The sequence below is a fragment of the Lathamus discolor genome, chromosome 6, assembly GCF_037157495.1.
Source record: "Lathamus discolor isolate bLatDis1 chromosome 6, bLatDis1.hap1, whole genome shotgun sequence".
In the NCBI taxonomy this organism is placed as follows: domain Eukaryota; kingdom Metazoa; phylum Chordata; class Aves; order Psittaciformes; family Psittacidae; genus Lathamus; species Lathamus discolor.
This window is the reverse complement of record NC_088889.1, coordinates 10,567,979-10,589,875: the sequence shown is the minus strand read 5'-3', so window position 1 is coordinate 10,589,875 and position 21,897 is coordinate 10,567,979. Positions and strand designations below refer to the sequence as shown.

General features: G+C 37.1%; 1 protein-coding gene across 2 annotated transcripts in view; it reads left to right on the top strand.

The window, feature by feature from the left end:
- The window catches only part of UBR1 (ubiquitin protein ligase E3 component n-recognin 1), a 68,389-nt gene that overhangs the window by 16,711 nt on the left and 29,781 nt on the right, over nucleotides 1–21,897 (top strand). For both annotated transcript variants that reach the window (XM_065682920.1, XM_065682919.1), the window contains exons 5-22: nucleotides 4,609–4,739; nucleotides 6,112–6,253; nucleotides 7,734–7,796; nucleotides 7,963–8,086; nucleotides 10,596–10,703; nucleotides 11,139–11,227; nucleotides 12,682–12,780; nucleotides 13,444–13,601; nucleotides 14,226–14,325; nucleotides 14,629–14,757; nucleotides 15,573–15,753; nucleotides 16,618–16,679; nucleotides 17,308–17,418; nucleotides 18,089–18,154; nucleotides 18,312–18,413; nucleotides 18,893–18,956; nucleotides 19,348–19,472; nucleotides 20,380–20,432. In XM_065682920.1, coding sequence (XP_065538992.1) covers nucleotides 4,609–4,739; nucleotides 6,112–6,253; nucleotides 7,734–7,796; nucleotides 7,963–8,086; nucleotides 10,596–10,703; nucleotides 11,139–11,227; nucleotides 12,682–12,780; nucleotides 13,444–13,601; nucleotides 14,226–14,325; nucleotides 14,629–14,757; nucleotides 15,573–15,753; nucleotides 16,618–16,679; nucleotides 17,308–17,418; nucleotides 18,089–18,154; nucleotides 18,312–18,413; nucleotides 18,893–18,956; nucleotides 19,348–19,472; nucleotides 20,380–20,432 — 1,907 coding nt within the window. The remainder of the gene's footprint in view (nucleotides 1–4,608; nucleotides 4,740–6,111; nucleotides 6,254–7,733; nucleotides 7,797–7,962; nucleotides 8,087–10,595; nucleotides 10,704–11,138; nucleotides 11,228–12,681; nucleotides 12,781–13,443; nucleotides 13,602–14,225; nucleotides 14,326–14,628; nucleotides 14,758–15,572; nucleotides 15,754–16,617; nucleotides 16,680–17,307; nucleotides 17,419–18,088; nucleotides 18,155–18,311; nucleotides 18,414–18,892; nucleotides 18,957–19,347; nucleotides 19,473–20,379; nucleotides 20,433–21,897) is intronic.

The window sequence follows — 21,897 nt, the reverse complement described above, 5'->3', positions numbered from 1 at the left end:
ATTCATTTTTGTCCTTGCATTCCGAAGGCAAATAGGATTTTTTGCAATGCTAGATTCCTGGTACTGTTTATACAGGATGTGCAGGAAGATAGAGAACTCTTGTGTCTACCGGCTTCAAAGCCACACTTAGATACTATGGAAAATTTATGCTATAAGGTACTTGATATCGGATTTCCAGCTGATCAATGAGACGTCCTTATGTCATGAAGAGAATTTAGTAATGGTCTTAAGACAAAATGTTCATGTCTCAGTTCAGAACTAAGTGTTCTTCCACAGATTCCTGGATAAACATGGATCTATGAGGCACATAAAGAACTTTAACAAAGAGATTCTAAACAAAATAGATGGGTCTCCCTGCTTTAAAGTTTATGTCTCTGTACAAGGTCTTTGGGCAGTTGCTTCAGCACGCTACTTTTGAGAATAACAATAGGTTTTGCTTCTAACAACTCTGACCAGAGTCTTTAAAATGGTTTATGAAATGTTCACTTCCCACTGGAGAACCTGTTTACTGCAAAGTATAGATTTTGATCTCATAGATCTGGTATTTGCACCTGTGACAGCATATTCTGCTTTTTATATCCCTTTCCTTTAGAACAGCTGTGTCATAAAAAATAAAGTAATCGAAACCCAAACATTAGGAAAAACACCAAAACCTTTATCAATTTTACCAAAAGACTGTTTCACTCTTGTTAAATTCACTGTCCAAGTCTTGTGGGCTTTTTTCAAAACCGTATTTAAACAAAGCTTGAGAGGAAACTGCAGGCATTCAGAGTCCACAGTATTCTGTTTCTGTTTGGATGAGGATAAACTGCTCAGAATATTCTTCAGGCCATTTGTATCTAATGAAGATAAGGTTAAAGGATAGACCATATCAATAATGACAGCGGCTGGCACAGTATCTCTTGGTTTTAAACTTTATTGTGAACTATAATCATACCTGTGATGATGGGGAAACAAGGAACCTCCCATGCTGCTTCGAGTAATAATTATCTTCTAATCTCTGATAAAGTCTTTGGTTGGTCTGCAGTGAGTTAGTTTGACCATTGCTTCTGTCATGGAGTTGTGCAAGTCCAAAGCTGTGTTGTAACTGCTGTCATATAAACTGGAACATAACTCCTACAATGAATGTTACCTGAGAGTCATGAATGCTAGAAAACATATAATTAGACAATTATTTGGATTTGAAGGAGAAGAGTTACTATTATAGTAGCTTTTTGTTGCCAGTATATATAGTTATTATGCAGTCAGCTCACGTAGACTCTAGTAAAGAGCATAAGTACAACCACTAGAATAACAAAATGCATCAGTACATTAATATATGCTATATGTAACTATTTAACAGATTGCATTGCTTGACCATCTTCCTTTTCAATAAAAGACTTGTCTGTCAGGGATTTTTCATGATGAAGAGGCTCATGGATGTTTGGATTACCTCACAGTTTATTCTCTGTTTTGAGAATCAAGGACATCCATAATGTAAGAATTTTCTCAGTATATAGTGCTGATTCAAGGGAGTAAGTTGCAAAGTGCATTTGAACAAACATCTTGCCTATTTCTTTTCCACCACTTTTTCTGATAGTGTAAGAGTTTATTGCGTGCTTGTAAAACAAAAGCATTCTTTTCTGAATGATCCTGACCAGTATTTCTTTAATTACTCTAAATGAAGAGGCTATATCATGCTAGGGTGTTTATAAGCTTTCTCTGAACAGGTAGGAGCAAATAAGAAGAGGGATATGTTTACACTATGTTTGATAAAACAGGGGAAGTTTAGATTGGATATAAGGAGGAAATTCTTTCCTGTTAGGGTGGTGAGACACTGGAATCGGTTGCCCAGGGAGGTTGTGAGTGCTGCATCCCTGGCAGTGTTCAAGGCCAGGTTGGATGAAACCTTGGGTGGGATGGTTTAGCATGAGGTGTCCCTGCCTATGGCAGGGGGGTTGGAACTAGATGATCTTGAGGTCCTTTCCAACCCTAACTATTCTATGATATGCAGAATATGGTAAAATTTGCTTAGGAACTCACTGCTATTTTTAAAAGGTAGCTTAAGTTTAAAGTGATCTACAGAACAACCTCTCTTTAAAAATGAGTCCTTAGTAGAAGATGAGTTTCAATCTACAACATTAAAGATAAGCACCCAATTTTTCAGCATTTCTGAGATAAGAACAGGTAAGCATTAGTAAAATACAGGATCCTTACAAACATCCGAAGTAAACCTTAGTTAAAAAGCAAAAGAGTTTTACTGTGAGGAGATTTACAATTTACAAAACTTGTTGGTATGTATGTAATATGGGGCTTAGAAAAGCAATCCTTCGTTTTTAGAATCTGCACTGCAGGCTTTTAGGAGTCATCCATTCCCTAACTGATTCCAAATTAGTATCTTCACTATGCCAGAAATATAAAAACCTTTTTCCCCAAATTTATCCTTAAAAACAGGCAACTTAATGAATTTGTGTCTGAGATGGGGTAAAAGTACTGCCACATTTGTTTAAAGAAAATAAAAATAAAGATTTGGTTGTTAGTTATTTTTGAACTTTGATATCTGAGCTACTTTGTTCATTCTTCCACTGTTTTGTTTTTTGAACCTTTCCCTGAAGCTTAAATAATTACACATTTTTGGGCATGGTTCTGAGGCAATTTTATTTTTACCCTTGCAATTTACATTAGATGTATTTTAATATCATTTTGCTGTGACTTCTGTTAATGTGGATAGCATTGGAGGTCACATTGCGTCATTTAACTTCTCACTACTTGTATGAGTAATTCCCACTTTTAATAGTTTATAAACCCTTTGATGTAGTTTCCTTTGATTTCGTCTACAGACTGAAGGAGAGCAGCATGTCTTACAGCAAGGTTCTTGTTTGGAGTATCTCTATGCACAGCTCTACTTTCTTCCAGCTCTATCATATTTAGTTATTATATGTTAATGCTTAAAAAACCAAACTATAAAGAAATACTGGAAAAATAAATTAGTACATTTTCAACTTAGTTCAATTTGATTATTCTTAGCACTGTGGGGTTTTTTTTTTTCATTCTGCTTCAAACTTTAAGGTGATGATAGCTTTGCCAGTCTGGGAAAATAGTAATTACCCCAGACATTTACATTCTTTAATACCAAGATCTACCACGAGCTTATCCAAAATTATGTATGTACACACAGTGATATTTATAGACTGTGATTTCATTGGCAGACATTTTAGATTGTATATTTGAATCCAGATTATTCTTCTAATGCTTATGAGGTCATTAAACAGTTGTTCAGAGCTTTGGAAGCAATTGGTCATATTATGCATTTTTACTTGTTTTCCACTATGTTTTTAGCATTTCTGTCATATGGACACAATATGATTTTATTTGGTGCTGCCTTTTTTTTTTAAATAGTTTTCTTCATAAATGGATAAATGTGACTATAGTTGATTTCCCCCCCCCCCCCAAAAAAAAACCAAACCCAACCAACATGATTCTTAGCTGTATTAAACACATTGCTCTTTCTGTTCTTTAGTATTTAATGTATGCCAGATTGTGCATTGCAGAGGTGAGTGTTCTTAGTACTTTGGGACTAAAAGTCACATGTGAAAACTTTATTCTTGGAAAGAATCTTTGTTTCTCCTTGCACTCTGGCAAGCACACACATACTGAGATTTTGTAGGCAGTTTGGATGATCCTAAAATCATAGGAATCTTTGCGTAAATACTCTAGAAAATGTAAGCCTCTGTGTATTCTATTTGTATATGAAATTATTGGATTTGGTTGCATTAATATTAATAACAACATTATATACTGTTTATATATGCACATGCTGAAGGGAAAGTGGTACAAGGGAAGGTGGGTCATCAGGGTCTTTGGATTAAAACCTTCTTTTACCAAAATGTTGTTGCAGTGTATCTGTATCTTGTACCTGAATATTGATTGCTTCATTCTGAAAATTTGATAATAATTTTCTTTGCTTATAACCTTATTTTCTCTCCTGCTCAAATGCTTATGGGAAAGATTAATAATGTTATATGATGTAGACAATTCACTTAATGAGCTTTATCTGGGTGGATGGAAAATATGTCAGTTCACAGGGATATTTTGAATGGTTTTTAGGTCTATGATGGGATCTCTGAAAAGACCAGAGTTTGGTTTTCTTGGAGATTAGGTTTTCTTGGATGTTCAAGGAGTGTCAAAATATTTGATGTAATACCTGCACAGAAGAGCAAAAAATATAGAGGAAGAATTTTGGTCTGGACAACAAACTTCCAATATCTTCAGGTGTACAGAAAGCTGTTAGCCAGCTTTCTTAAACTTAAGTTTAAAAAAAAGAAAAGAAAAGTTGAAGTTTCCTTATACATTTAATGAGACATCTCCTGGTCTATACCTAGATAAAAACTGGATGTGTAAAAAAAAAAAAAAAAAAAAAAAAAAAAAAAAGTAGGTGGAACTGTTGGAATACTAATGAGAACCCTGGGGATGAAATAATTTCCAAGACAAGAAATTAGGTGAAATAAATTCACTTGAAAATCATGAGAAGACAAATTTCCTGAAACAAATACAGTAATAAGGTGTTCTGACAACCTTGTTTTTCCTTTCTAGAATTTCTTTTCCATAAGAATATCTCCTCTTTTACAGAATTCTGAATGTCAGTTGAATGAAGAAATTATGGAGAACTCCAGGAGGGTATTTCCTTCTGTGATAAAATACATTGTAGATATGCTTATATGGGAAGAAGAGAAGGAACTGCCCCCAGAGCTCACAACTAGGTAGGAGTTGGGTGATCCTAAAACTTTCTTTTTAAGGCATTAGAAACCTTGGTTATAATTTTGCCTGTGTTATTGTTACATATATGCAAGCATATTATTGCCCGAATCCCTTTAAGCAGCATTTCTGTAGCATTTTTGACCTATGGTTAAATAGAGAAAAGCTTTTGATACTTCATGTGTGTGACTGTACTCCATAAGTCGCTGAGGGGAGCTGCTATGGAGTGGGCCTGATCTGCATCAGAGTGGCAAGTCTTCGTGCAGAGTAGGGTTTCCTGATACAGGGAAATGTCAGGGCAGTAGAGAGATCAGCCAGTAGCTGACAGGTCTTGTCAGAGATGCTGATGAGGCCTGGGCATTGCCAGAGCAACCACAGTCACCCCTATGCCTATAAAAAGCAGCTTAGGGAGTGCTAGTGATCAGAATGTGGTGGGTCAGCCGGGGCATGGTGTGGAGTTTGTGTGGCAGGGCATGCAGGAAGGGTGTAGTCACCATACCAGCTCAAGAGGCGAGTTCAGTTGGTGGTCATCACTCTCAGAAGGAGGTTATCTATGGTATCCACCTGGCAGAAAGCTACATCCCCTGCACTCACCAGAATGGATGTGGCAACCCAGACAGGGCTCCCACAAAAACGCACAGCCATCCAGGTCTCAGGCAGCATAGAATGCTAGAGCCTTTCACTGGTAACAGATGGCAGTACTGAGAACAGCTGTTTTGAGGTGTTACCAGGTGAATGATCTGCTCAGCCTGGTGGCAAAGCCACAAGGGGAAGTAGGAAGGTTAAGGAGCATCAGGAAGCTTGTGAAAGATAGGTGGAACCATGCTCTGCCTTCCCTGAGAGAGACCCCAGAAAAACCCCTAAGATCCTGTATCCTCCCCCCTGCCAGGCTGAAGGCAGTAGATTAAAGGGAAGGAGTGAATGGAGGCAAGTCCACATTTGTGGTGGCAGATGAACACTCTACTTGCCCACCTTGCCTTCCTAGATGCCTCTACAATAGGACCTCTGGATGTGAAAGGACAGTCAATCATGTGGATGACATCTACGCCAGAGGTATTGCCAAGGTCAGAAAGGCCTGCACCATATATTGTGACTACCTCAACAAGGAAGAAAAGACGGGTTACAGTTATAGGCGACTCCCTTCCAAAGGGAACAGATTAAAATCTCTTGTATTTGATGCAAGGGTTCCGTGTCTTTTTCTGACATAGGTGGTGAGGGGGAGTGCCTTTAACATGAAAAATATGCTTAGCTTTTGTCCATTTTTTTGTATTTGACATTTCTCTCAAGCTATCAAGTGAGCTGTTGTTTGTGTTGCATAGGACACTATTTACAATTTTATTTTTATTTGCGTGATCTGTTTTGGTTTTTTTTTTCCAGTAGAGAGAAAGTAGACAGCTACTACTGTGTCCTTTTCAATGATGAACATCATTCTTACGATCATGTCATCTATAGCCTGCAAAGGGCACTTGGCTGCGAACGCAGTGAAGCCCAGTTGCATACTACTGCCATAGATAAAGAGGTTAGTGCATTTTGGATATGGGAGACAGTCACTCTTTAATCATGAAGAAGTGCTACTATAGTCTCTTGGTTGTAGAACTTTGTTGGGATGCTGGAGCTTGAGGTGAGAGAAATGTTGCAGAGTAACTTAATCAGCACTTGCTTCAAGAAAGTTTTTAAGCTATTAATTCATTTCTTTGGGACAGAATTCCAGTTTCTTGAGAAAGGGAAAAGCTAATTTATCTGAAGTTGCTCTGTTCATGTTTGGCATAGTTTTTGTGCCTTTTTTTTTTATGACTGAGGTTAATGTTTTATCGTCTGAAAAATACACAATTCTGCAATATGCATATTCAGTTACATTTCATTAAAAATGTACCTAACATTTTGCAAGAGTTAGTTCTTATTTTGGCTCAGACTTAGTTTCAAAATCTTAAAACTTTGAATTAAGCAAATGAAAACAGGAAGAATCCTTGAAGGAATATGGGTGGAGCTGACGATTTTACTACTTCATTTTTCACAATAATGTCCTATGTAAAGACCTTACCCCAGTAATGTAATTATATTTTCTACTGGGGAGGAAAGCATGATCAGTGTTTGATTCATCTTAATTGCAACCATGTTTTTTTCACTTCATGAAAGTACAAAACTTACGTGTTTTTCTATAGTTGAGTATGTGTTTGTTGTGTGCATATATATATATATAAATTAGAATCCCTTTTTAACCTGTAAAAACTGTGTTTTCATTTTTATTTCTTTTTGTTCAGTAATGAAAGTGTAGTTTTATTTAGGTAGCAGTGTCAGAACTTAAAGTAACTTTTCAATGTTTCCATTATGAAGGTTCCTTTTGATTGAAACCTGAATTTCAGATCCAGAGTTGACCAGTTTTTTCATTTTACTAAGCATCTTCTACAGTATGTAACTAGGTTATATTGGTTTAATTATAATAGTTCCACAACATAAAGCTACTTCCTCTCTTGTGTGAAATTCTGCTGTGTGGAGAGCTTGTTTAGGAAACCATGCCTCCCTTTTCCTGTGAGGGGAGTTTGGAGTCTAAGTTCGACCTGTTCTTGGCTTTACTGGAAGAGCTATCAAGCTCACACTTATACCCTGATATTTCATACATAGAAGAAATAGTAGGGAAGACTGTAGAAAAGAAATTCAGGATGAGTGTATTTTGTGCTAGGAAGAAAGTTGATGTGGTTTGTATTTAAAGTATTTTGCAGAAACCCTTCTCATCTGTTTTAATATATACATGAATTTTCCTTATCTAATAATATTGATACCTAGACTTTATTTTTTTGTTCTGTTGTTAATTTAAAATATCTTTTTTATTTCTAAACTAATTATATTAATTCTGATTTGCTTCTGGATGTCTAAAAGCACCATGAGTGATGCTGGTCCCTGTTTCTCTTTTGACACATAAAAAGCATAGAAAGGACCAGGCTTGTGATATTTTGCTTTTGTTTTATATTGGTCTTATGCTCAATATTTTCTTTAAACAGGGTCGCAGGGCTGTTAAGGCAGGACATTATGCCTCTTGTCAGGAAGCAAAACAAAAAATCAAGGTAACTTCCAAAAATATTTTTCCTCCATATTTGGTATAGTTAGATATCTTCAGAAATAAAATGTCAAACTGATTTCTTGCTTGGGAGTGGTAATGGGTGCTGAAGACAAACATGAAGATTCATGTTATCTTTGTTTTATATCTGCTAATATTTACCTGACTCCTAGAGGCATTCTGAAAACATTTCTCAGCGACCACTTCATGTGGAGGTTCTGCATGCTGATGTTACGGCTCATCAGAAGTTTGCCTTACGCCTGGGTTCTTGGCTAAACAAACTCATGAGCTACTCAAGTAAGCATAGCTGATTTTTGTTACAATAATGCCTTGTTGTTATTTGCATGACTTTTTGTCTTAAAAATATCTTTAGCAGTGTTATATATGATATTCTCTTATTAAAATACTTTCATATTCCTCCTAATAAGTAAATAAATTAAACAGTAATATGAGTGGTTATACCCATCAGTGGTTGTGAATAGCAGTACTTTTCAATTCCTTCTTGCTTAAAATAGATGTTTTTCCCTGCTTGGGCTCTGTCTGTTCTTCTAGAAGTTTTATTATCCTTAGTTTCAGCATCACATGCCCTATTTCAGTGACTGCTTTGCTTTCCTTAATGCTAGTGGAAAGCTGCAGAACATACCCATCAGTGAAGCATGTATCCTCTGCCCGAATTAATTTCTGCTTCAGGTTTGATAGCAGTGAGTAATCAACAGTGTCAGTAAAACAAGCAAACAAAAACCTTCATTTGGAAATTTGTACAGTAGTGTTACTGTAAAAGTTGGTCAGAGAAACTCTGGAAGACTCAGTTCAGAGTTTTAGTCAGCAGCATTCTGTATTGCAGCGCTGGGTGCACACACGAATAGCTTCACAAAGGTGAGCGCGCCCATTACTTCCCGTCAGCAGCTGTACATTTAGCATACTTATGCGTATTTACAGAGTTTCCAGGAACTAACTATAATATTTGCATCCTGATTAAGCGTGCGCTTTCTTGCTGAGTGGCGGTCTCTTGTAGTCTTCCTCACTGTGTTTACTGAATGACCTCAGTGCTTGTGCATGCTCACAGGGTCCTAGTGCTGAGTTAGCAGTTGGTATGTCCTTGCTTCTGTTCTGTTCCAGTCTCGCTCTGCATTGGGTGCCACTCTGCTATCTTGAAGGCTGGCATCCTTGGTCGTATTTACTGTCTCCTTAGTTGTTATCAGCCCCATGATGTTCCTTCCCCCATCAGCCGAACGTTCGTTTCTCTTTTCGTGTTAGTCAGTTAGAACAGTTTGGTCTATTCTACTATGTTAAAGGCACACGCAGTATTGTTAGTTTAAAATTTAAGCCTACAGTAATGTCTGTTTTAAGCTTTCAAACATTATCGTGGCGTTTGATGCTTATGGTTGTAAAGGCTTCTGAATCAAATTTGGATTTGTGTTTGTCATTCCTATGTTTTGCCAAACTAAAGCCATGGTAAAATTTCTTTTCATGGTACAAATACGCATAGATCAAACTCACTGCTTATCTTCCTTTTTGATAGGGTAAATCTGATAGTCTGCTTTAGCCTCTTTTGTAGTTTGCATAATGAAGTGAATTTCTTTTTTTCCCCGAACATTCACTTTCCAGTCTTTCCCTTGAGTTACATTGTACCTTTTTGTAATTCTTTACAATATCTTAAAGATTTTAGCTTTCTGTTCTTTTCACCTTTGTTTTCATTTAATTAATAATCTTTTACTCTTGAGTTCCTCAGACAGTTCTTTTAATCGTTAAAATTTTTTTCATCATATGGCTTACTTCATGGTTTCCAGTGAAATTTTGATTTTTATGAGATTACTTAAAACAGCAGCTGACAGCCGATTTATTCAGCTGTTGTCTCTGTGTGAATATAGGCAAGCCAGCGTCAATGCCCCCAGCAAATCCCCTAAATTTTAGTTTTGTAAGCATTACCTTTTTATCTGATTAGATAAGGTAAAACTAAAAGAGGAGTTTCCCTTGCTGGGTGCAGCATTTTGGGCTAGGAAATTGTTACAGATTAACTGATCCTTAACATGTTTTGTGAAAGCCTTAAAGAACAAAGATTCAAATCCAGTTCCTGTCCTTGTTCTTCTGGATTATATATGTAGATGCCTTAAAGAGCCTGATGTTCTGTACTCAGCTGAAACGTTTTTGTGCTCTGGTGATTCCTGCTTTTTTTTTCCTGGTCTTGCTTCAAGTGGTAGAACATGGATCAGGAAGAATTCAATACTATTTATTTCCAGGTTGTCAGGAACTTGATTCATGGCACAGCACTGTTCCAGTGGAAATTAGTAACGTAAGAGCTTATTTCTGAAAGTTAGTAACCAGTGGGTGATTCTGATATGTTGATCCCCAAAACTGCTTCAGCAAATACTGTATTTACTGGTAGGTTCAAGAAAACATAAAAATATGTTCTGAAGTACTGCAAAAGAGCGACTTTCGGGGCCCGAAGCAGGGTAAAGCATACACTTGCCTAGCCTGTGCATTTCTGTGCTGACATAGTGAACTCTTCTTATGGGTCTGCTTTGCAAAGCTGTCTAAATGTTTTTCATTTTAAAATACTTTACTGCATCACTGGATTATTAAATAAAGTATGTAAGAATAATAGTAAGAAATTAGTAAGTGGAGAGTTATGTGGGTATATGTTCACTGAGAAAAAATACTGTTAAAAAATAATTCATAATGATTTGCCTGCTCTGATTTCTTGTTTTTAAAGAACAGATTTCTGTAGCAGATTTCTCATTTTGGTGGCTCTTATAACTTAATTATTGAAGCATTCTTGTACAGATGAATAGTTTTATCCCTATAGGTGACTTTCGCCAGATCTTTTGTCAAATATGTCTTGAAGAAGAAGCTGGGTCTGAAAAGCCATGCTTCATAAGCAAGTTGATGCTGTGGGATGCAAAACTTCATAAAGGTTTGTGTATCCATGTTGCTATTAACTGAAGAGGCAAATTAATTTTTCAAGCAACAAAGATGTAAAAGCAAATTAGTGCTATGCAGGTCGAGTTACATTTCTTCATAGTTTTTATATTATGGTTCTAATACAGCCTTTAGTTTTGTCCGAGATGATTGATGTTTTGGGTATGTATTTGCCTCTTTAATTTTTCTTGCTTTATGTATTTTGAAGCTTTTCACAAGGTGACTATGAGTGAATTGATGCTTACCCTGTGTTTTCAATACATACCAATAAAGGTTAAAAATAGAAAAAAGTATTAATAGCATTGTTAATATATTTTGTAACAATTTCAAGGCTTTTAATGATTTTTAATTTAATAATCTGTTTGTCTTTTCTGCAATAATCTGCATCATAGTACAGTAAAGTGATGTTCACTGTATTGGCTCTTCACAGGGGCAAGGAAGATTATTCATGAACTTATCTTCAGTAGCTTTTTCATGGAAATGGAATACAAAAAACTTTTTGCTGTGGAATTTGTGAAGGTCAGTGGTTATTTGTTTCTTACGTTATGAATTTTTCTTAACTTTGTAAAATTTCCTCCAAACCTAAAAAGTGTTTTAGTGTAAATAATGGATTATCAACAAGCTGCAACTTGTTCAGCTTTTAATTGAGTGTGTTAATTTCAATGTTATTGGTTCATTCTTTATAATCATGTAGGTATTTATACCAATTTTTAATGCAGTGTTGTTAGTATTGTGTATCTTTTGAAATGGCAGATGAACTGAAACCAATCTTTCTTTTTAAAATACAGATACAGTAGTTAAGAAATAGTCAAAACATAAGACCAAGTGTCTTCTGTTTTAGGGTGAGACACTTTAATCCTCATAAAGGTCACTGATACTTCATGATTTTCTCTGGACTGAAACAAACTAATCAAAGGCTTAACATTAGTCACTGTACACCTTTTCTAGACAGCTGTAAATAACTTTCCATGCAGTTCACTGCAGGAGGAAGACTTGTTTTAAGTTAATGTCTCTATCAGTCCTTTTTTCAGATTTTTAATTCTTTCATTGGGGAATATGGTTGTAGGAGGAAAAGTATTTTGGTTCCAGTCTGGCAGAACAGTTAAACTTGTGCTTATCTTCAGTATTAAGGCAGCGGGGCACATATTTAATTGTTTTGGTGCATTCAGGGCATTGTGCCATTTTCGTTTGACCTCCTTCTATTAGAAAGGAAAAAACATAGAATCATAGAACAGTTAGGGTTGGAAAGGACCTTAAGATCTTCTAGGTCCAGCCCCCCTGCCATGGGCAGGGACACCTCACACTAAACCATCTCACCCAAGGCTTCGTCCAGCCTGGCCTTGAACACCGCCAGGGATGGAGCAGTCACAACCTCCCTGGGCAACCCATTCCAGTGCCTCACCACCCTAACAGGAAAGAATTTCTTCCTTATATCCAATCTAAACTTCTCCTGTTTATGTTTGAACCCTTTACCCCTTGTTGTGTCACTACAGTCCCTAATGAAGAGTCCCTCTCCAGCGTCCCTATAGGCCCCCTTCAGATACTGTAAGGCTGCTATGAGTCTCCACACAGCCTTCTCTTCCCCAGGTTGAATAGCCCCAACTTTCTCAGCCTATCTTCATACAGGAGGTGCTCCAGTCCCTTGATCATCCTCGTGGACCTCCTCTGGACTTGTTCCAACAGTTCCATGTCCTTTTTATGTTGAGGACACCAGAACTGCACACAATACTCCAGGTGAGGTCTCCTGAGAGCAGAGTAGAGGGGCAGGATCACCTCCTTCAACCTGCTGGTCACGCTCCTTTTGATGCAGCCCAGGATACGGTTGGCTTTCTGTGCTGCAAGCGCACACTGCCACCTCATGTTCATTTTCTCATCGACCAACAAGGACATTGACATACAATTCTTGCAAATAAAAAACGTTTTTAACTAACACTTGTCTTACTCATTGTATTTTCCCATTGTTCTTTTTCTAGTATTACAAGGCATTGCAGAAAGAATACATCAATGATGATCATGACAGAGTTCTCTCTGTGACAGCGCTCTCTGTTCAGATGTTCACTGTACCCACTCTGGTACGTACAGCCTATGTTTGCTAGAAATATAAAATAAATGTGAGAATTGCTAGCTGCATCATCTTTGCAGACTGCTGTATTGGCAGAGATGGTTTATGCATTGCTGAGTTGAAAATGAATCATTTTGGGATTTATTAAAGCGAATATGTAAGCAGGTGCTGGAGTTTATGTGGAAATCCATTGCAGAAGATACCGAGAATGCAAATAAGTTTTAGGCAGAATCATTCTGTGCATTAACTATCCATTTACTGTTCACATTTACCTTCTTAGAGAGCAATAAAAACATGGGGGGAGAGGACAAAGAAATGGTTACTTGTTTTTGTGGGGGTGAAATATGTTAAGTCCTGTGGGGGAGGGAATTATACCTGTAGGTTTTAAAGGTTGTATGTTTCTTGCCTGAAATACTGAAGTAAAAGTCCTTTTTTACATGATCTTTCTAGAAAAAAATAGCATGTCTGTTACATTGAAGCTGTCAGAGTGTGTAAACATGCTAAGTTGATAGAAATTGTGTTCATAAATAATACTATGGGAGTTTTTGTAGCTTGAACTCTTTACAAATGCTTGAAATAATTTCTAATGAAAAAAGACTGGATTCAAATAAAAAAAAAAGACAGTTCTCTTCAACAAAAATAGGAAGAAAAATTTCAAATGTTCTTCTTGCAGGCCCGACATCTTATTGAAGAGCAAAATGTAATCACAACCATTGCAGAGACCCTCCTAGAAGTTCTTCCAGAGTACCTAGACAAAAATGACAAGTTCAACTTCCAAGATTACAGTCAGGACAAACTGAACCGGGTATACGCAATAATATATGACCTCAGGTAAGTGTAAAGCTGAGAAGCTAGAGCAATTCTTAAAGAATAAATGATAGGATGAGGTGTTTCAATTCAGGAATTTGATGATAAAACTGCTTTAAAGACAAACCTCAAACCAAAGCTCTCAAAAAACACACATAAAGCTTTAATGTTATATTTTGTGGAAACTTAAAATATTTAAATGCCAAAATTATATTCTATTAAAGACTATTTTTGTTGTTTTTGCTGACATCATTCTGTGTAACAATTGCTTTAATCAACAAAATCTATCTTCTCTAAGACTGCATGGGAAATTTGGCTTCTATTCATTATCATTCTGGGAAAGCTCTATAATCGTCATCTGCATAGCATTGTCCACTCTTACAAGTCCCAAATTACGCTAATAAACTGAATAATGTAAAAGCAAACAACCCCAAATAGCTTGGAATTAAAAAATCTGCTAGTTTCAAATAATGAAGTGGCACCAAGCAGCTCTGGTGTGTGGTGGATATTTTTAGAGGAGTTTGAGATGGAGAGGGTGATGTAATGTGATGATGCTGTTGGTTGTTTTAATACAAAGAATACTTTAAATACAAGCATAAACAGAAGATAAGTCTGAGCAAAAGATGATAATGTTTTCTTTGGGGACAGGTATGTCTTAGTCAGCAAGCCCACTTTATGGACAGACCGTCTGAGGGAGCGGTTTTTAGATGGATTTGTTTCTTTCCTAAGGATTCTAGCTTGCATGCAGGTACAACACATTTAAATTATTTCTTTCTAATATGCTGTTACAAAGAAATTACAGCATTTCTTTTGCTCATCTTTTTGTCCATAGCAATAATAAAGAATATAATCATGTCCTTATGATAAATTCTTTAGTCCCTCTCTTGGGTGGATGAAAAGGTAATGTTTACTTTGTAGAATTAATATTCATCAATTTTAGGTACATGTACCTGAACAACCTCTACTTAACCATTTATTTATGGGATTATGTGTTGATTTAAACCTCTGATCACTGATTTAGCTTGAGTATTTTGTGACATCTCCATTTCAGGGAATGGAAGAGATAAAAAGAGAGATTGGTCAGCACGTTGAGGTGGACCCTGACTGGGAAGCTGCTATTGCTATCCAGATGCAGCTCAAGAACATTCTTTTGATGTTCCAGGAGTGGTGTGCCTGTGATGTAAGTATATCAATTCTCTGGGATTCTTAAATGCATGTCTTTTGTGAATATTCCTGAGTGCTTTTTTAAATAGCAGCTTTTTAAAGAAGCTCAGTATTGTTCAGTACAGATCTCCACAAAAAATGAGTCCGAAAGAATTATTCTGCAGTGTGACAAAGAGAGAAGGGATCTCAGAAGGTTATATTCCTCTAGCTGATAAAGCTGCACAGGGTGCCAGGCAGATTGTAAAGAGAAAATACTTCCCATAATTCAAGATTCTGAGAATTAGGTTCATGGTGTCACTGTCAAGTTTGAGTTTTGAAGCACATGATGTTAATTTTTAATTGCAGGAGTGGACTGCAGAAACTGCACAGATTGGGTAATTGCACTGTAAGTTGTCTTAATCAGTGCTGGGGCTCATCCCTGTGCTGTGGGAAGGGAAGATACTGTACAATTTGTTAATTTAAAGATATTTTGAAGTGGGCTGTTTTGGTTTTTCCCACTACGAGAGAAAGGAAGAACTATAGCAGTACAGTAGCTTCTTGATCCAATTTGGGGTGCAAAGTATTAAAATATTGCAGCTTAAATAAGTAAATAGATTTTTAGAGCATTTGACAGAGCAGCTTTTTTGAATAAAAGCATTATGCTTGGTTAGTTTTAATGGGTGCTTCACTGCTCCGGTCCGGTGCTTCTCCTTATTAAGAAACAGAGTAGTAATTCATTATATTGTAGATTTTTTGTAACTGTTTATGCCATCAGAAAAAAACAAGTGAGGAGTTTTAGTGCATATATATGATTTTTTCAATGTAACACCTTGCATTTATTTTAAATTTCAGGAAGAGCTGTTGCTCAGGGCCTACAAAGAATGTCATAAAGCTGTGATGAGGTGCAGCACAAATGGCCGTTCACGGGAAAAGACAGTGTTTCACTTGTGTGGCCACACTCTAGAGAGCAGACCCTACAGAGTGTCTGCAGATCCTGTCAGCATACATTTACCACTGTCTAGGACTCTTGCTGGTAGGTGCTGTGTTTTGCTTTAATTGCTGTTTGAATTATGTTTATCATCCATATCTCTTTACTCTAGAAAATATTTAGATTAAGTTTCATAGATCATTTGCTCTCTGACTTTCTGACGTTCTTATGACCAGTCAACCCTGGTCCCTGGATGTCCCATTAAGGGAAAGGTTTTCTCAAAAAATGTTTGCCATGGAGGTTAGAGGACACGTTTTTCTTTAAACAGGAGAGAGTAAGGAAGGCGAGAAGGAAAAGTTTCATGTTCTAATGCGATTTTCAGTTTTCTCTGGACTATTTGAATTTGTGTGTTCTGTTTCTATTTTTACCTTTTTTGTCTAAATGAATGTTATTTTTTTATAGTATCTTGAATTTATTTTCCAGCCCCATATATCTTAGGACTGTTAAAATGCTCCTTCAGAAAGGCATGTTTGCAGCATGCCAGGAGAGATTTCCAGTCAGAATACAAAGGACCACAGCGGTGGTGATCACTGCTGTAGAGTACAAATGAAATCATGTGCTATTATTAAGCTGTAGATTCTTTATCACATTATTTGATACCAAGATACCTTGTAGTCTTGAAATTTAGTTATTACTGACATATGATTTAAATGTAAGCTTCTGCTAATACTGTTTAGTTTCACAATTTAAATGGTTTTACTGATTTCACTGAACTAATACATTCATAATATGATGGGTTGAAAGACTGGTAAAAACTGTTATGATGATGATCTGTCTTAAATGATCTGTCTTAAATAAACTTTTTTTTAAATTTTCTGAGTTGCAGATGATTTAGCTGATACTTAGAGTGTATTAGAGGAAAAACTGTACTGATTTCGATCAATTTTTGTTTTCCAACTGGTTTTGTAGGTCTTCATGTACGATTAAGCAAGACTGGAGCCATCTCAAGATTGCATGAGTTTGTTTCTCCTGTAAGATTTTCTCTTGCCTTTTCCACCCTCCCTGCTTCAACCTTCAAATGCTTCTTGTGATTGATACTGTGGTGAAGAAAATAAGATTATATAAGACAGGCTGAGAAAGTTGTGGCTGTTCAACCTGGAGAAGAGAAGGCTGTGTGGAGACCTCATAGCAGCCTTCCAGTATCTGAAGGTGGCCTCTAAGGATGCTAGGGAGGGACTCTTCATTAGGGACTGTAGTGACAGGACAAGGGGTAACAGGTTCATACTTAAACAGGGGAAGTTTAGATTAGATATAAGGAAGAAGTCCTTTACTGTGAGGGTGGTGAGGCACTGGAATGGGTTTGCCCAAGGAAGTTATGAATGCTCCATCCCTGGCTGTGTCCAAGGCCAGGTTGGACAGAGATTTGGTTGACATGTTTTAGTGTGATGTGTCCCTGCCCATGGCAGGGCGGTTGGAACTAGATGATCTTAAGGTCCTTTCCAACCTTAACTATTCTGTGATTCTATATCCAGTAACTTTTATGGCATGTACACAAGTTATTTTGCAGGTGACAATATGTCTTTGTTCATTAGTACATAGACTTTTAAAATCATTGTCAGACTCGTGCTTGATTATTTTCTTTATTTTCTTTAATTCTAGGAAGAATTCCAAGTGGAGCTGCTAGTAGATTATCCTTTGAGATGTCTTGTCTTGATTGCTCAGGTTGCTGCAGAGATGTGGAGAAGGAATGGGCTCTCCCTGATAAGCCAGGTACTGCCACCACAATATTCAGTAGAGAGTATGTCCTAATGGTGAATGCAGGTGTTCCGCAGTAATGCTCCCAGTGGTGGTTTCATCCAGTGCAGGAAGAGGTCATGGGGATCACTCCTACACTAATAAGAGAAGTTTCTCAGTGGGAATTTAGATGGCTTGGATTTGTTTCCGGCTTCATCAATGGCTTTCCTCCCCATATTAGACAAGTATTTTCATCTCTTATGACTGTTTCTGAGTGAAGGAAGAGACTGCCATTAAGTACTTGTATTTTATCTGCCTTGGGTTCACTTTTTTTTTTTCCTTTGGCAGCAGCCATTCTTTGTGTAAATCTATCACAGGACCTTTTGCTGAAGTCAAAGTAAATATTGGTAGTCTTCTGTAGAATTGTCTTGCTGAGAACTGGGGAGGAAGAAGGAGGAAGTTTTGATTTTAATCAGCAGCAGCCATTAGAATTATGTTGTCTTAGAGGGATATGGAAGAGTACAGCATAGACTTTCCCTGGATAGGTGAAAAAATGTTTTTCATTTCCATCAAACTACATATCTGTTTTGTAAGAAACACAGGACTTCCTAGTGTTTTACAATTTAAAAAAAGTCTCAGACATTAACTGGTGCATATTTGGTAGTGCATTCCTTCTCTACTTAAAATTTATTTTCCTATTTCTTAGGTATTCTATTATCAAGATGTTAAATGCAGAGAAGAAATGTATGATAAAGACATCATCATGCTCCAGGTATAGTCACTGCTTGTTTGACTCAAACTTCTCATGGAATTTCTTTTAATTAAATGCGTATTTATTTTTTTTTCTTGGTGAAAGAGTATTTTTCATAATAAATGAAGAAGAACTGTGATGGTAACTGGTGTTCATATGAGTTTGGGCTTTTTGATAGATAGGTGCATCTCTTATGGACCCAAACCAGTTCCTCCTGCTGGTACTGCAGAGATATGAGCTTGCTGATGCTTTCAAAAAGATTAAGCCCACCAAAAATCAAGTAAGTGGCAAGTATTTCTGAAAATTAATTTCTTTGCTTTTGTTTAGGGAGCCTTAATGCAAAGTGCTAGCTATTGTTGATTTTTATGACCACACTGAAAGTCAGTTAACAAAGGACCTAGTGGTTAGATAAATGATTTTGTGTTTGGGTTTTGTAGAGGCCAGAATTAGCCAACAGGTTTTGCCCTCTTTGACCTTTATTTCATAGGACATCTTTCAAAATCCACGTAAATGACTTCTCCATAGCATTTCTGTGTCTCAAGTAATTTTATGTGTTCTTATTTTGTCTGGAAGTTTCTTGGATTCTTGTGCTACTTACTGAGGCTTGAACATCCATTTAACACTTCATTTGGGATACATTTTGAGCTGTTGTTTCTTTTTCTGTTTGTGAATCTTGCACTTCAATTGCAGAATAACATCTCTTCTACAAGTACAGGCATCTTTTTCCAGCTTCTTAGCTTCTTTCTCTAATTCTTGTAGGATTTGATCAAACAATGCAATGTATTAATAGAAGAGATGCTACAGATTCTCATCTATGTTGTGGGTAAGTTTCATTTCTCTCTGTTATAGTAATGGATTATTAAAGGTTAATAACTTTAACATAGATGGTATGGGAAGACTCTTGGAGAAATCCTATTTTAAATAGATGGCTTAGTAACTGAAGTATTTGTCAGCTGGGAACAATAAGGATTGCACAGTGTTAGACAACTTCATAATTGACTATTAAAGTAGAATATGAAGAGAAACTCGATTTCAGTCCATTTTGTTCAGAAGCCAGACTAAAAGGCACTTTTCCTCTCAGACACTTAAGTTTCTGGAAAATGCAAACTTATACTATGAAACAACTCAGCAATAGCTTTACTTCTGTGCAAAATTCAGAATTGCTTTATAACTGTCATATTTGCCATTCTTCTCCTTTTGATTCACTCTGGTAGGGGAAAGATATGTGCCTGGAGTGAGTAATGTGACCAAAGAAGATGTTATAATGAGAGAAATCATTCATCTGTTATGTATTGAACCAATGGCTCATAGTGCAATTACCAAGTCCTTGCCTGAAAATGTGAGTCCTGGTTTATTTACTTCTTTCCTTAATTTACTTTTTCTTATGTCTTTCTCTGCATTGGCTTCCATATCCTTATGTGGGAGTGTTTTATTTCTGATATAAAGCACAAATGTTGGTTTCAGAATTACAAAAGAGCATGACAAAGGTGCTTACACACCTTACTGATGTAAAGGTCAATGTCATGGGTGCAGGTATGATGTAATCTGAAAAGCCTTGTGTGGTGGTTGGGCATTTTAATGAAGAGGTGGAAGTTTTTGGAATATTCAGCTGTAGTTTTAGATTCAAAAAGAAAAGTTTTAAAATTATTTTATCTTTTGGCCTTTTAAGACTGTTCCGCTGGATTCCATTCTGCCCTGTGTACCGTCATTAAATCTAACTGTGTAAATTTTGGTCACTTAATCCTGGGCAGATGCATTGGAAGTCAAGTATTGTACAGGTCTATTTGAAAGCACAGATTTCCCTGCAATTTGTTCCAACTGTTGAAATTCAAGCAAAGGAGAGGGTTGTGGATTAGAAGTTAAAGCATGTGCAAGTTTTCAGGGCCTGCAATCAGTGCAATTACATAGCTTGGAATATTATCAGAAACAAATAATGGGTGATCCACATTCACTGGTTCAAGAGGCTAAAACTGATTTTTCCCTGCACTGAGGCTGGGTACGGCACTGCTTTGTTTCTGGAGATCAGCTGTGTTGTAAATAAAATTTTACATGGTTAAATGAAAGTATTATCTGTCTTTGGTGCTTCTTTGTCAATTAAGATTATCTGCTTTCTGAGTAATAGAGGGCAAAGTATATTAATTCATTAATAAACCAAAAATCTGTATGTCTATTTTTGTTGCATCTAGCATAATACGGAAGATATTTGAGTCGTTGTGTATTTATCCCAAACTAAATTTTTTTACCAGGAGAACAATGAAACTGGCTTGGAGAGCGTAATTGATAAAGTGGCTACATTTAAGTAAGTTCTCGATATTTGTGTTTTAGATAGCTTGAATGTGAAATGAGATCTCTTGGATTATATGGATTAAACACATTGCACTGCACAGTATCTGTTCAGCTAATATTTTGCTGTCTTGGAATATACTTTTAAATACATATTGGAAAGAAAAGTGTAATGGAATTTCTGAAGCTGTAGCTTCTCTCCTTTTGCCCCTCTCTTTCCTCGGATTCAGTTTGAGGAATCTCACGAGTTTAGTAGTCTTAAATTGTGATGGGAAAATCTTCAAAAGTTCATCATATTTCAGGGATGGTTAGGAACATTGACAATTAATTTTACCTTTGACAATCACCATATAATTATTGGTGTAGATGTTATTTAATGGCTAATTTGCTGTAGATTTTAGATGGTAGTAACATGTAAGTACATACAAACATAGAACAATCAATTGTAGCAGTTAAGGAAAAACATGGCTCAAATGTATGCTATTTTAGTCACAAAAATGTCTTGTAACTTCACTTATATTAGTATGCGTTATTTTAAATACCTTGTGGGTTGCTTGTTTATGACTCTTGGTTGATATTCAAGAATCACCTGCTACAAGCTCAGGAGTGTTGCATCCCAACTAGAAGGGAGTGCAGCAGGAAGGCCAGGAGACCTCCTTGGATGGATAAGGAGCTGCTGAGGAAAATTCAAAGGAAAAAAGAGGCTTATAAAAAGTGGAAGCAAGGACAGGCGGCCTGGGAAGAGTACAGGGATGTTGTCTGGGAAGCTAGGGACCAGGTTAGGAAGGCTAAGGCCCAGTTAGAATTAAACATGGCTAGGGATGTTAAGGATAACAAGAAGGGATTCTACAGGTATATAGCAAACAAAAAAGAGAGTAGGGGCAACATAGGCCCCCTGAGGAAGCTCTCGGGAGAACTGGCTACACAGGATTTGGAGAAGGCTGAGGTTCTGAATGACTTCTTTGCCTCGGTCTTCACTGGCGAAGGCTCTGACTGCACCACCCAGGTCTTAGAAGGTAGATGCAGGGACTGTGAGAATGAAGACCTTGGGCCCACTGTACCAGAGGATCTGGTTCGAGACCACCTTAAAAATCTGAATGTACACAAGTCCATGGGACCTGATGAAATCTATCCACGGGTCCTGAAGCAGCTGGCAAATGAAGCTGCTAAGCCACTGGCCATCATATTTGAAAAATCATGGCAGTCAGGTGAGGTTCCCGACGACTGGAAAAAGGGAAATATAAAGGGAAATATAAACCCCATTTTCAAGAAGGGGAAAATGGATGACCCAGGGAACTACAGGCCAGTCAGGACTGTCAGGACACGGAACTGTTGGAACAAGTCCAGAGGAGGGCCATGAGAATGATCAAGGGACTGGAGCACCTCCTGTATGATGATAGACTGAGAAAGTTGGGGCTGTTCAGCCTGGAGAAGAGAAGGCTGCATGGAGACCTCATAGCAGCCTTACAGTAACTGAAGGG